Here is a 14,486-nt window from a genome sequence, read left to right on the forward strand (position 1 = left end):
CCTGGATTCAACGCACATCAACCCTCACGACTACAACTGCTAACTCAGGCTCACCGAAGGACACCTAATTGCCATCATGGCAGAGGATGACCAGGACGACCCATTTCTATGGGACGAAGATCGGGTGGTGCAGGAACTCTGTACCGTCAATCGGTCCTGGAAGGCACCTGCCGCAAAGCGGTTACCGGACCCGGCAACGCTTGAGGCAAAAATTCGTGACTGTGGCGTTGACGGAGAATCCCTTCTCACGTACGGGGACGAACTTGGTTACGACCAACTGTGGGGTTCTTTGGGGGTGAAGAAGCTTCCTCATCAGCTGGCGCTCAAAGATGCCATCAACCAGTTCAGAAAGCGTAGCGAAGGGTTCAAGAAATGGCGCGCTTTGCAGCTGGCTAATAGCCAGACCGCAGAAATCGATGAAGCAGCCATCAAGTCAGAATCTCTTCGGCTCGACGATCCCCAAGCCGCGATTGAACCCACTCCAGCTCTCGATGTGGGCCCTGGTCAGACTCATGCTAGACCAGTTGGTGCTGCGGAGGATCTGGGAAACACTTACCCGGGCGTTTTGTCTCCCACTCTTTCAGGATCCGTGGACTGCAACCCGCTGGACCCTGCCCAGGTGCTAGAAGGTGCCGACGCTGGCGAGGGAGAGCCGCCGAAGAAGAAGAGGAGAGCTGCACTTACGACTGTGTTAGACGACACCTTGGGCGACAGGAACTTTACCGCCATTCCCGTTGAAGGCGATATATTCAACGATCAATTTGGCGACCAGGTGATTCTCAACAACACAGCAGAAGCTTTAATTCACGCGAGCGGCAGTACCGGCTTTTTGGGACCCAGGGTTCTCCTGCAAGGTGATATACTCGCGCCAGCGTTGGGAATTCCGTCAGACCCAGCCAACGATGCGTTTACATTGCTGCCAAGTCATATCGCGCCGGGGCGTCGTCTTCAGGTTGCGGCGGTTATGAAACGCTTCCTCCGAACGAATCTTGCCGAGAAACTTCAACTAGATGATGGAAACGGGAGCGTGAAAGCGGATAGTGAGGACATAGAGTCGGATCATGAGAGCGTGGACAGCGAAACCTGGCGCGAGTATCAAGAGGAGGAGGAAGAACTGGCCGCAATCGAGGCGGGGAAGGCAGCAAATAACGATAGGGGCGCCAGCAAAGAGGAGGCGACCGAGCTGATCAAGTCAATAATAAAGGACCTGGAAGCTCGATGGCTGGCTGAGAAGAAGCCCAAATGCGACCTCAAGGCCTTCAAGACATGGCAAGACGCCCGCCGTAACACCCAGCGCGCAGCCCTCATCAGCCGGGCAAGAAACGATCTGGCCCACTTCGACAAACACCTTGCGAAACTCTCGGGGTATATTATTGGGGGGCATTGGACTACAAAGGAGCTCACAGAGAAAGCGGCTGGGTTTCTGGAAGCTACCGTTGACAACAAGATGCGCCAGAAGTGGCTAATCGACGTAATCCAGAGCCCGATCCAGCCGCCCAAGCCGTCAACGCTTCCTCGCCCAGCGCCAAAACGAGTGAAGCGGCCGGAGCCGATGGCCGATGATGAGGAGGTTTTGACGAGCGATGACGATATCGGCGCGTTTGTCGAATATGATGAAGAAGATCAATTCGTTCCGCCCATTGGTGATGAGATGGACGTGGACTCTGAGCCGTTATACGATCAGACCGTGACAAAGGCCCCGGATGCTCCCAGTAGTGTGCCGGACGTAGCTCGATCCCCTTCAAGAACGACGTCTGTGGCTGAGCAACCTGAGCAAACTAAGGAGAGCGATTTGCTTTCTGTCTCCCCCACACCTCGGAAAATTAAGACCGAGACAGCGGTGACACCGGCGACGCTACGCCAGACTGGCGCTGCGGCGTCCGAGGCCATTGTTATTGACTCGTCCCCATCGCCGCCAAAGCTGACTGACGACGAAGTCCCGGACATCGAAACGCTGGAGGGCCTGGAGAAAATTGGAGAGATTGGGATTCAACACTGGGAACAGGCAAAAGACCCAAAGCGGCTCCTTGTGGCGGTACTGTGCGAATGGTCCCGCGGGAAACTTTCCCGGATCTACGAGGCCATCAATGGTCGCAGCCATACCGAGTTATGGGCAAAACATATGCAGCCAATTCTTACAGCCAGTGACGACCTTATTCTATCGGCTGCCGACCCGGAGGAGACGTTCCATTTATGCCGCCTTTTCGATATTTTTATCAGCGTATCTGCTCAACGTTTCCGCCAGACCGTCCTGAAGCGAAGTACACGCCATCGTATGAAGCGAGAAGGGGGGTCGTTCGCCAAGTTCTGCTCGTTTCTTCGACGGATACTCTCGTATTTCCTCGGGATCGCCCCCCAGCCGCCCACACCGGCGCGGCCCCGTGGCGGGCCGAAGGGATCACGGCAAGGAATGCCAGCTTCGCCGACTCCCTCCACCCCGCTTACAGTCAAGAGACATGACCCTGCAGACGACCCCGAAACCTTGGAGGAGGAGTCAGCGTCAGACGAGCCGAACGCGCCAGACACACCGTTGACTAAGAAGCGACGGCGGAAGAAGCGTCGTGACGCAACCGCAAAGAATCTCCGACTCGATAACGTGAAACGCAACGAAGAATTCAATCGGCGTACTCGGGAGCTACGTGACCGGCTTGCGAAGCAAGGGTCTGTGTCAAGCAAAACCGCGCGCCTAATTGTTAATGAGACTAAGGAGTCGGATGATCAAGCTCTGATCTATTTCAACGACCATATTGGGAGCAAGATCAAAGACCACCAGATCGAAGGCGTCCGCTTCATGTGGAACCAGGTTGTCGTTGACTCGAACATCCGCCAAGGTTGCCTGCTCGCGCATACCATGGGCCTAGGAAAGACGATGCAGGTGATTTCTCTTCTAGTAGTCATTGCTGAGTCGTCTGCGTCGCCAGATGAATCAGTCTGGTCGCAAATTCCAGAGAGCCTGCGGGATTCTAAAACCCTGATTCTCTGCCCAGCCAGTCTGGTAGACAACTGGGAGGAAGAAATTCGCATGTGGGCACCAAACGAGGTGCTTGGTCCCGTGTGGCGGGTAGACACGGCGCTACCGTCAAAGCAGGTGAAGACCCTCGAGGATTGGGCTTCATCGGGGGGGATCCTGCTTCTCAGTTACAACAGATTCACCACGCTGATGCGCACCGACGAGGCCGTGGCGAAGCTGCTGCAGGAAACTCCAAACCTAGTTGTTGGCGACGAGGCTCACTCCATAAAAAACTCAGAGTCCATGAGACACCAGGCCACTGCGAACTTTACGACCATGAGTCGTATCGCCATGACGGGCTCCCCACTCACAAACAATGTCATGGACTACTATGCCATGATCAACTGGGTAGCTCCTAACTACTTGGCAGATATTGCCGAATTCCGAGACCGGTTCTCACGGCCGATCAACGACGGGCTGTTTACGGATAGCGAGGAGTACAAGAAACGCAAAGCTCGGCGAATGCTGCATGTTTTGAAGGAGACGGTGGATCCTAAGGTTCACCGTAGAGACATCGAGGTCCTCCAAGGGGAGCTTCCCAAGAAGAGGGAGTTCATCATCACACTTCCTTTGACGAAGGTCCAGACGCGTCTCTACAGGATATACATCGAGTGTGCCCTTGCTACGGCGGGGGACCAGGCCACCACGCAAGCCAAGGCATGGAGCCTCGTCGCCAACCTCGGCCTGGTCCTCGCGCATCCCGTCATCTTCAAGACCGTGACAGCCCATAAGGAAAAAGTGGCTGCCACAAAAGCCCAGGCCGCTCAGCCGCAAGGAAAAAATGAAGAAGAGACGGAAGTTGAAGTTGAGGTGCCGCAAAACGTGATGAGCCAGATGCGCACAGCGGTTGCAATCCGTGAAATCGAAAACTACTCACTCTCCAACAAGGTTCTTGCCCTCCTCCAGATTCTGGAAGAGTGCAAGAAAGTGGGAGACAAAGTCTTGGTGTTCTCACAGAGGACTCCCACGCTTGACTACATTGAAAACATCTTCAAGCGAAAGCGGGTGATTTACCAGCGGCTGGATGGCCATACGCCCGTGGCCACTCGGCAAGACTCGGTCAAAAAGTTCAACACTGCCTCAGAATCAGAGGTCTACTTGGTGGCCACCAGGGCAGGGGGTGTTGGCCTCAACATCTACGGTGCCAATCGAGTCGTGATCTTTGACTTCAAGTACTCGCCCACGGACGAGAAGCAGGCCATAGGCCGGGCGTACCGACTTGGCCAAACAAAGCCAGTCTACGTCTACTGGTTAACCATTGGTGGCACCTTTGAAGACACGATTCACAACAGAGCCGTCTTCAAAACCCAGCTTGCGTCACGGGTTGTGGACAAGAAGAACCCAGATCCGTATTCAAGAAAGACGTCCGAGTATTTCAAGATGCCAGAGGAGGTGGAACAGCAAGACTTGTCCGGGGCCAAAGGCCAAGACAGGGTGCTGGATGCCCTTCTCGACAGCGAAGAAATCGGCAGCTTGATCCGGAAGATCACATCCACGGAGACCTTTGAGCGAGAGGAAACGTACGAGCTCACGCAGGAAGAAAAGCAGGAAGCGGAGAAAGATATCCAGATGGAACGACTGCGGTCACAGAACCCAGAAGAGTACAGGCGTCGGGAGCAAGAGAGGGCAATGCAGGCAAGGGGCATATCAGGGATGTATCCCTTGCCCCCGGGGTTGTTCCCGCCGCGTCCTGGCTTTACCGACGGTGAGTCCCAACCAGTTTCTGACGGCACGGCGAGCCGGTGCAGTAGAATAGTAAAGATCAAGGTGCCGGAGCACCTGAGAGAGAGACTCAACCTAGGGCCACGCGTTGTTGGCAACGTGGCCCTTGGAACTGCAACCGCTCAACCCGACCTACCGCCTTCTTAAGTCAAACAGCGACCATTCGACGCGGCAACTGCTGACTCCAACTTCTACAGCTCTAGCCAGACAACCTGTTCCACCCGCCGTCGCCGCGGTGAACGCCGCTCTTGCGGCAACCACTTTTGCGGCAACCACCCACGCGGCGGACACCCCTCCTTCGACCATTATAAACCCGCCCCTAGCTGTTGCCCGTCCCCTAGCCGATCAGGGGGGCTCAGCTGGGCCACAAACGGCCCCGGTGCCGAACGGGGCCGCTTCGGATAGCGTTCCGGCCCAACAAGAAGCAGCACCAGTCCCGCAACCGATTCTAGCCAGCGGATCGCAATTCAAGGGTGCCCAGAACATATCGCCATCCGCAGCTCCCAGCGGCCCATCGTGGTCAGCCCCCGGCCCCTCGTTCAGCGAGACCGTTATCTCCGCTTCCGACTTCCCTGAGCTGGTGGCTGTCCACAACACCCTGAGTCAAGAGGGCCGCCATGTGCGGCACCATCCGACCGAGTTGATCAGCAGGATAGCCAGTATTTGGGCCCAAAACAAAGTCGGGCGCCTGCCAATGGTGGACAAGACCCAAAACCTTCAAAAGTTCTCGCGTAGTCAGCGGTTTTCGGAGGCGATGCTTTCGGGGTACATGGATCCAGAACAGCTTGCGACCATGAAGCGGCCGGAAATGGAGGCGGTTTGGAGTGCACTCGGCGCCATGAGCGCGGCCGAGTTCAAACAGCAAGCTTGGACGGCCAAGGCCGATATCAACAACGTACGCAACACCGACAACACTCGCAACACATGAGGCGCAATTTTTTTGGCTTTTTGATTTCACTAGCTTTTCATTCTTGTTTCATCTTTTTTTTCTCTTTTTTCTTTCGACATTTCAACTGACAATCAATGGGACGCGACATAGCAATTGCGATCGAACGCATTAACAAAGCTGGGCGGGAAAGAGAGGAAAGACACAATAACAGGCCAAGGGCAGGGCGGGTCGAGTACCGACAAGACGAATCGGAGCGCGCTGCGGTTATTCATTGATCCCGCCCCGGAGACGGAGAACCCGTCGCCCAGAACTCCCCCGCAGGACCGCCGGCGCGAGACCAGACCCGAGGATTCAGCCGAGTCTCCCCAGAACATTGACTAACTCGGAGGTATTTCCGATTTCGCATTGACCTTTTGCTTCCTTTTTTTCTTATTTTCCTTCTATCCCTTTCCTTTCTCTTCCATCCTCATGGTTGTTCTTGAGATACCCCGGCAATTTGCTTTTCTCGAGCGTTTCCTGGCGGCGTTGGGGAGGCACAAAACTAAGGGGTTTATTTGGAGCACTTCGTGGAAGCATGGACAAAGTGGGAAGGCGGGATTGGGGCACTCAGTGATCGCTGTGAGCTAAACGACGGGAGGGGCGGTGCAAGTGGGATGCCCTAGGGAATGGAGGGCAAAACATGGACAAGCATCGGTTTCGGAGAGGATTGGAGTGGTTCTTTGTCGAGTGTAGTGTATTTGTAAAGGCCAAGCCTAAGCCATATGGTAACCTTCCAAGAAGGGGGGTACGAAGGAGGGGAAGAGGGCTTGCTAGGTTGCTCTCGGACTCTCAACAATTAAAGGTGTTGACAAAACCGAGGATTCCAGATCAATTACTCGACTGGTCAGATCCTCTCCAGGAGTGATTGGTTGATTGTCAGAATTAGTGTCCATATGCAAGGGCGTATTGTGGTTTGTTGGTGTGACTGATGACTTGCACCGGAAAAGACTGGGCCGAGGCAGGGCCCAAAAACGTGGTTCAAGTCTGGGGTCCAGAAACCCGCAGAAGGTCTCCGAGACCGCGGGGTTCAACGGAAGCAAGCGCAGCGTGGGAAGTTGCGGTGACCTTGCCCGCCTAATTACTCTGGCCCGTGGGGCAAGTCCTTCCGCTTGTAGCGAGCTGGGGCCAATAGGAAGCAGCGGATTTGAGCAGCGAAAAAAATGTCAGGGCTCTCATTGATGAAGAGGACAGATACCGAGTCGACTCCGAGCCGACACGGGGATGGATCCACACCAAATGTGGATCACAGGCACAAGAAGTTGTTTCGGCTTCCCGACTTCCCGTTCTTGAGACTCATCCTCTCTCTTTTCCTTTTTTTCTTCCTCCAAACATTTCCAATTGATCCTCCACCTTTCCCATCCTGACGTTGCGCTGGTACAGATTGTGCTTGCGTGGTGCCAGGCTTTCTTTTTTTTTGTACTTTGACTCCTTACCTCACCTAAGAAACAGGTTGAGTCGGTTTTTTTCCATCGCCCCTGCGTTGTGGAAAGATCGATCGATCCCCCCGCCCCCACCGTTGACATCTGTTAACGAAAAAAAAATCCTTGTTCGAATCACCGACGACAAACCACCACGCGATATCGCCCCGTCTCCTAAGACAAACGATCTCCAACAATGGACTCCGTCTTGCGCCAGTCGAAGGCCATGTGCCCCTTCATGAGGCAGGCCACGGCCGCGGGTCTCCGTGCCATGTCAACGGCCGTCACCCCTGCTACGCCGACGGCTGTGTCCCCCTGCGGCGGCACCATGTCCAAGCTGCAGGTGCTCGCCCGCCGCTGCCCCGTGATGGGCAAGGCCATGGCCGTCCAGTCGGCTCGCATGGGTCATACCGCGGCCGGCTTCCCGAGCGTCGCGGCCAAGGCTGGCATGGCCACGTTTCATGGCCATGTGAAGGCTGGCAAGGCGAAGCTGCATACTACTCGCCCGCAGGAGGCCCAGGCCGTGGATAGCTCAGTTTTCCCGGGCCATGAGAAGGGTTAGTGGGGGGTTTCTACTGTTAGGAGTGTTGTTCTGGGATTCTTGCTGACGATGGCTTAACGTACAGTTCAGCTACCTCCCCGTCTTCCGGCCAAACCGGCCGTCAGCGCTGGCCCTGCTGCCACCACCCGCCCGACCACCCACACCGGCAAATTTGACTACGAAGGATTCTACAACCATGAATTAGAGAAGAAGCACAAGGACAAGTCGTACCGGTACTTCAACAACATCAATCGGCTGGCCAAGGAATTCCCCCGCGCTCACATGGCCACCAAGGAAGAGAAGGTCACGGTTTGGTGCGCCAATGACTACCTGGGCATGGGTCGCAACCCGCATGTCCTGAAGGCGATGCACCAGACGCTTGACGAATACGGCGCTGGGGCTGGTGGCACACGCAACATTTCCGGCCATAACAAGCATGCGGTCGAGCTGGAACAAACGATTGCGAAGCTCCATGCGCAGGAGTCTGCGCTGGTCTTCAGCTCCTGCTACGTGGCCAACGATGCGACCCTGGCTACCCTCGCCAGCAAAATGCCCGACTGCGTCATCTTATCCGACAGCTTGAACCACGCCTCGATGATCCAGGGTATCCGCCATTCCGGTGCGAGGAAGATCATCTTCAAGCACAACGATGTACAGGATCTGGAAGAGAAGCTCGCATCATTGCCGCTCCACGTCCCCAAGATCATTGCTTTCGAGTCGGTTTACAGCATGTGCGGTTCAATTGGCCCAATTGAGGAGATTTGTGATCTTGCCGACAAGTACGGCGCCATCACCTTCCTTGATGAAGTTCATGCTGTCGGCATGTACGGCCCGCATGGTGCGGGTGTGGCGGAGCACCTGGATTACGAGGCCCACGTCCAGGGCCGGCCCCGCGGGACCATTATGGAGCGGATTGACATCATCACCGGTACCCTTGGCAAAGCTTATGGCTGCGTCGGCGGTTACATTGCCGGCAGCGCCAAGCTTGTCGATACCGTGCGCTCGCTCGCGCCCGGCTTCATCTTTACTACCTCACTCCCTCCGGCCATCATGGCTGGTGCCCGCGCAGCCATTGAATATCAGATGGAACACCAGGGCGATCGCCGCCTGCAACAATTGCACACGCGCGCGGTCAAGGAGGCCCTCCAGGAACGCGACATCCCCGTGATTCCGAACCCGAGCCATATCGTGCCCATTCTAGTTGGTAATGCCGAACTTGCGAAGAAGGCCAGCGACAAGCTTCTGCAGGACCATGGGATCTACGTGCAGAGCATCAACTACCCGACCGTGCCCGTCGGCCAGGAGCGGTTGCGCGTGACGCCCACCCCGGGACACACGAAGGAGTTCCGCGAGGAGCTGATCAACGCAATCGAGGGCATCTGGACCGAACTCGGCATCAAACGCACCAGCGAGTGGGCGGCCGAGGGCGGCTTCATTGGCGTTGGCGTGACGGACGCCGCGCCTGAAGAGCCCCTCTGGACCGACGACCAGCTGGGCATCGCCGAAGCGGCGCGCACGCTGCTGCAGGCGGCGAAGGCGGAGAAGGACTCGGCTCCGTTTACAGGCGGGGTGACTGAGAGGCTCCTGGAGAGGGAGATGGAGGGACTGAGGACCGCCAGCGTTGCCGCTTAGGCTTCGACTGAGCCATCAGTCTATCCGTATCTTCCCTCGTCAATTGGGAGATAAAATCCTTCTCTTCTCTACCGGGGTGTATTGCCCCGGTGTCCCTGCTGCTCCAGTCCTAGGGGAGCTCATCTGACCCGTCTCTTGTCTGTCTAACCTGTCGCTCTTTCTTCGTTTGCGGTGTTTTTCTTCCCTTGAAGACCAAGACGTCAAACACGTTCCTTGGAGCGCGCGAGCAGCAAAGAATGGGGACATTTATGTGTACAAGCGGTTTGTGGTTTTCTTTTGAACCAAAAAGTGCCCCGTGAATCAGTCGGGTGTACTTGTTGTGCCTGCGGGCGCAAATAGCTGTTGGCTTTCTGCTTTCGTTGTCACATCCCTGTCTTCGTTTGGGTGTTTCCCAGCGAGGGGGTGGAGGAACAAACGCTGTTTGTTTTTGACATATTATGTTACAAAACATTAAATATACTTGGACATTGGCCGGCCTGCTCTTCTTGGAGAGGCCAAAGCTGCCATAATTTTTGGTGCCCCTTTGCTGCGTGCATTGAGACTTACTTAGGTTATGCTGACTTCGATGGTACCCAAAGACAAATTGACGACGGCACAGTGGCGGTCAAGGCCGTTGATCGAGGTGCCGAGCTGCCGTTTCTCCTGCGATCTGACATGCATGTCAAAGGGCGTCAACGTTAACTTCCGGTCCTCACCGGTTGATACCCACAGCCACAGCGCGTAGTTAAGCGCCACACTTCTTAACCCCGACAATCGATCAAGGACACCCCAGCCAATAAGAGACTATTATTTGCAACACAACGCCACAACCTTAACAGTAGCAGCCCCACAGGAACGGAGCCGGAACAAAAGTCTTCTCCATTGCTCCGACGGAGCAGACCGTGCCCCTGAAACTCTCCGTCTCCGCGCCGCAGCCCAAGAAACACAACCTTCGCGTGTTAGTCGACGGGAGGACGGGTCGACAACACAGCCCCCCCTTCATTGAATTTACCGCGTGGATCGGCGCAGGTGCGTGCGCGGCTCGGAAACATTTTCGAATTCATGCTTCGATTCGTTCCAGGGGACGAAAAGAGAAAAAAAGGCTTGGTGGTGTGTTTTTTGGGTTGCTTGTCTCGCATCCCAAATTGGTAAACTTGTCTGACTGGAAGGAAGGGGCTTGCTTTTCCTGCCTTGCCTCTTTTTGCCCTAACGTTACCTACCATACTCCCGCCCACCCATCCATACCTCGATTGCATTGTTATTCCCCCCCGCCCCGTCCCGCCTTCTGTCAAGTTAAAGTCAGCCTAGATGATGACGACGACTCCTTCGGACTGAATTCCTTGGCGTTGCTCATCGTTTAATCTCGAACCCTCACACCCCCCTGTACTTGAGATTGGCGAGTTTGAAGGGAAGGAGAGGTTTTGTTGGGATAAGTGGCTGGTGGGATCCTATTTCTTCTTCTCGGCTCGTTGATATTTTGTTGTTCTACTACTGTTTTGTCTCGGCCGATTCTTTCTACGTACATACGATACGATACCAAGCCTTACGTCGTGTGGCGTGTAAGTGGAATTGTCAGACGACCGACTCAACAATCAACACTCAACAACTCCCGTACCGCTGTCTAGCTCTACTCGGTCTCGACGCAAGAGAGAGTCAGATTCTTGTCATACACTTTACTTCCCCTTTTCTCCGGGCACTTTCCTGTCTTATATCTTACCATAAGCAGTTCTTGCTTCTCTCTTTTTTTCCCCGGCCTTAACGCCGGTCTGGCTCCGGTTCAACCTTTCCCGGCCGAACCGCTCCCATCGAGACCCCCACTACAAACAGTGCTCGGGGATAGCCAGTGGTGGCACACCCATCCCTAATACTGCCACTAGCGTGGACGAATTCGGTCACAGGTGGCGAGATGGACTCCAACCGCATTTCACCTCCATTGGGGACAAGACCTGGCGGCATCAACAAGGGCCCAAGAGCGTGTGCTACGTGCGCGAGGGCGAAGAGCAGGTGCATTTCCGGCCCACGAGGACAAGAGAAGTGTGAGAGGTACGTTTTCGGTTCTTCCCTAACATCCTTATATGCCCACGCTTGGGTACCATGTCGGCAGAAGCGGGCTAGGACCGTTGGTTCCATGCCCGCTCGGCCAAGCAAGGGAGAGAAGGGGACCGGCTCGTCCCTAGTGGATCCCGGAGGAGACCCGCCGGAGCCGGGACGTACCGTACTGTGTCCGTTCCCGCCCCCCCCCCCTCTTCAATCGTCCCAATTTGGACGTTGTTTGCTTCCACCGGATGCAACCCGGTGCACTGGTGTGACTGAGAGCGGCAGCCCGAGCTTAGCTAACACATGCCTAAGATGCCATCGCCTACAGAAGCCTTGCTCTTCCCAGACCCCAGCACCAGCAAGGAAACGCAAAGACCCCAAGCCTACCCGCGTGGCTGAACTCGAGCGGCGTCTGGAAGATCTCACGGCCCGGATCGAGTCTGTTCAGCGCCAGGGGCCCGTGGCGCTAAGCCCGCCCGATTCGGACCACTATGTCCTCCCCTCCTCGCTCGAACCCCCGGCAGTTGCTCCTGAGCCGAGCAGCCTTCCGCCGCCGGGCACGTTCTGCAAGGGCTCAGTGAGAACGACCGAGCAAGGACGTTGGACCGGCCCGTATGCGCACTTGTTTCCGGGCCAATCTCTTTTTGGGGAAGGGCAGCCGGCGTCTACCAGTAACGGTAACAACAACAATAGCAGTGGTAACAACAACATCAACAACAACAACACCAACAGCAGCAGCAATGGAGTTCCTCCGCAGTCGACTACCACGACGCTCTCATCACCCTTGGGACATCCCCAAAACATCACCACAATCCAGCCCACGACAGCCACAGCACCGACCTCCCTCATATCCCCCTCTTCCCCCTACCCAACCCAACCCGACTACCAACCAACCTCCTCTTCCTCCCACCCCGCACTACAACCACCACCACCACAACCTTTTCCAACCTCCGCCTCCGCCGACGACCCCTGGCCCACAGGCGACGAAGCCGAATCCCACCTAACGATGTACCACGAACGCTTCGCCCACCTATTCCCCTTCATCATCGTGCCCACCCACCTGACGGCGGCACAGATGCGGGTGCAGCGACCGTTCCTGTGGAAGGCGATCATGATCGAGACGAGTTTGTTCAATGGGGCGCGACAGATCCAGTTGGGGGATGCCTTGCTGCGGGAGATGGGCGAGGTGTCGTTTATGGGGGCTAATGGTGGGGGGATGGGAGGGAGGAAGGGGGAGGGATTGTTGGATTTGTTGCAGGGGGTGCAGATGTTGATTGATTGGTGGGTGGTTTTTTATTTTTTATTTTTTTTTTCGTTTACTCCTTATGCGGTTTTCCTATTTACCCCTTTTTGGGTTTGTTGTTGACTTTGAGACAGGTACCATTACAACTTGAACAACTTCCAGATGGTCAATCTGCTGTTCCTAGCGCAGTCGGTCACAGCGAGCCTGGGTACCGTTGAACCGAACGAGGAAGGGGATTATGACACCGAGGCGCTGGAGCAGATGCGAGCCTTTGCCACGACATACTATCTCGTCACCCTGTGAGTTTCCGGTTTTGGGTTCCGAAGCCCCAAACTTGCCCCCCTTTCCTCGAGCAACTAGTTGACCTAACACCTCAACCCAGGACCTTCACCACCAACAAACGCCCCGACTCCCTGATGAACAACATCAACCTCTCCTACCTAACCACCTGCTGCCACGTCCTGCTCACCCGCATGGAGCACCCAACCGACGAGCTCGTCGTGCACCTCGTGCGCGCCCAGCGCCTGCTCCAGAGCATCTCACAGGGGTTCGCCCGGCGCAAGGCCATGCTAAAAGAGAGCCGGGTGCCGCAGACGGCGTTTGTGGCGGCGCTCAAGGAGCGTGTACGCGGGTTTGCGGCTGCGCTGCCGGCGCATGTTAAGGGGAATGGTATGTTTTCTTGTTTTCTCGTTCTCTTCGTTTCCTTAGTTCCCCGGCGTGAGGGTCAGCTAACTAACACCCTCACAGTCTCCCTCGAAGGCCACTTCCTCGTCGCAGAAATCCTCATCTACGAAAACAGCCTTGAAGAACTCTCCCACTGCCCCATGCGCTGCTTCCAACCCCAATCACCACAACAACCGCGTCAACAAGACCCCAACACCAACAGACTCAACCGCCTCAACCCTTCCAGTCCCGCGACCAGCCTGTCCCCACCATCAACAGACGAACAAAACGCAAACCGGGTGCAGATGCTCTGGGACTGCGCGCGCGTCGTCGAAGCCTTCATGTCCCGGCGTTTTGCCCACGAAACGGGTGACTTCCCGCGGTTCATCTCGCTGACGTCGCTGGACTTGACTTATGTTTTTTTGACCATGTTGAAATTGGCTACGCTGCAGGTGCCCGGGTGGGAGTTGGAGGAGGTTAGGAGGGAGTTGAGGTTGTATGGTGGGTACTTTCTGATTCCTTTCACTGCTTTCTCCCTCTTCCCTTTTCCCCCTGAATCCTTGATGATGAGAATTGCCCCGGGATTTGCAGCTAATCAATGGTTGTTATGCACAGAGCGGATGGACCAACTGATACGACGCATGGAACACTCGGCCAACAAACGCAAACGGGCGACCCAGAGGCGCGACTGGCCGATCGACGAACGGGAAGAGGCCGAGGACCCATTTGCCAAACTCGCACGCAAAGTCGCCAACGTACGGGATATCATATCCGTAAGGCCCCCCTTCTCCTTTCCTTTCCAAAGGACCCCCCCTTTCTCTCCCAAGGAAAAGAAAGAAAAACGAAAGCCCTAACGCTCGTCCAACATCAGGCCACAGCCTACGACAGCGGCTTCGCCACCTCGCAAGTCGCCCGCGTAGTCGACCCCGCACCCATGACCCTAGCCGACGCGACACAAGATCTGATGCAGGATCTGGGCGGCGGCGGGCTGTGGCAGCCCGACGCCGCGGGGGCCGGTGGTGCTGGTGGCCTCAATCTCAACAATTGTTCTGGGTTTGGGGATATGTTACCTGAGTGGGACTCGTTGGAGGGGGTGGATTGGGCGGCGGTTTTTAGTGGGGATGCGGTGTGTGAGGGGTTTTATGCGAGTTGATGAGAGGGGTATGATTGTGATGATTGTTATGATGATGATGATGGATCTGGATATGAATTTGGACTGGGGACATACGACAACATTTGGGTGTTTATGAGGGTGGTATTTTGGGTTATTTCAACGGGAAGGAAGCGGCATTGTTATGGTGTTGGGATGGGTC

General features: G+C 55.8%; 3 protein-coding genes across 3 annotated transcripts; all 3 read left to right on the forward strand.

The window, feature by feature from the left end:
• Positions 1–76: 76 nt before the first annotated feature.
• On the forward strand, positions 77–5,660 carry C8A04DRAFT_34584 (SNF2 family N-terminal domain-containing protein; the record flags this gene model as incomplete). Its single annotated transcript, XM_062782881.1, has 5 exons — positions 77–1,471; positions 1,502–1,752; positions 1,789–1,936; positions 1,970–4,831; positions 4,881–5,660. 5 exons carry the CDS (start codon positions 77–79, stop codon positions 5,658–5,660), a joined length of 5,436 nt encoding a protein of 1,811 aa, XP_062640410.1.
• Positions 5,661–7,274: 1,614 nt separating this feature from the next.
• C8A04DRAFT_25238 (uncharacterized protein) lies at positions 7,275–9,251 on the forward strand (the record flags this gene model as incomplete). Its single annotated transcript, XM_062779487.1, has 2 exons — positions 7,275–7,635; positions 7,705–9,251. The coding sequence occupies 2 exons, from the start codon at positions 7,275–7,277 to the stop codon at positions 9,249–9,251; spliced, it is 1,908 nt and encodes a 635-aa protein (XP_062640411.1).
• A 1,885-nt stretch (positions 9,252–11,136) lies between these two features.
• On the forward strand, positions 11,137–14,326 carry C8A04DRAFT_9434 (uncharacterized protein; the record flags this gene model as incomplete). The annotated part of the gene is made up of 8 exons (XM_062785479.1): positions 11,137–11,273; positions 11,580–11,962; positions 12,095–12,548; positions 12,645–12,809; positions 12,893–13,179; positions 13,258–13,674; positions 13,789–13,946; positions 14,045–14,326. 8 exons carry the CDS (start codon positions 11,137–11,139, stop codon positions 14,324–14,326), a joined length of 2,283 nt encoding a protein of 760 aa, XP_062640412.1.
• Positions 14,327–14,486: the final 160 nt, after the last annotated feature.

Source organism: Dichotomopilus funicola (genome assembly GCF_033296635.1).
Source record: "Dichotomopilus funicola strain CBS 141.50 unplaced genomic scaffold C8A04scaffold_5, whole genome shotgun sequence".
Taxonomy (NCBI): domain Eukaryota; kingdom Fungi; phylum Ascomycota; class Sordariomycetes; order Sordariales; family Chaetomiaceae; genus Dichotomopilus; species Dichotomopilus funicola.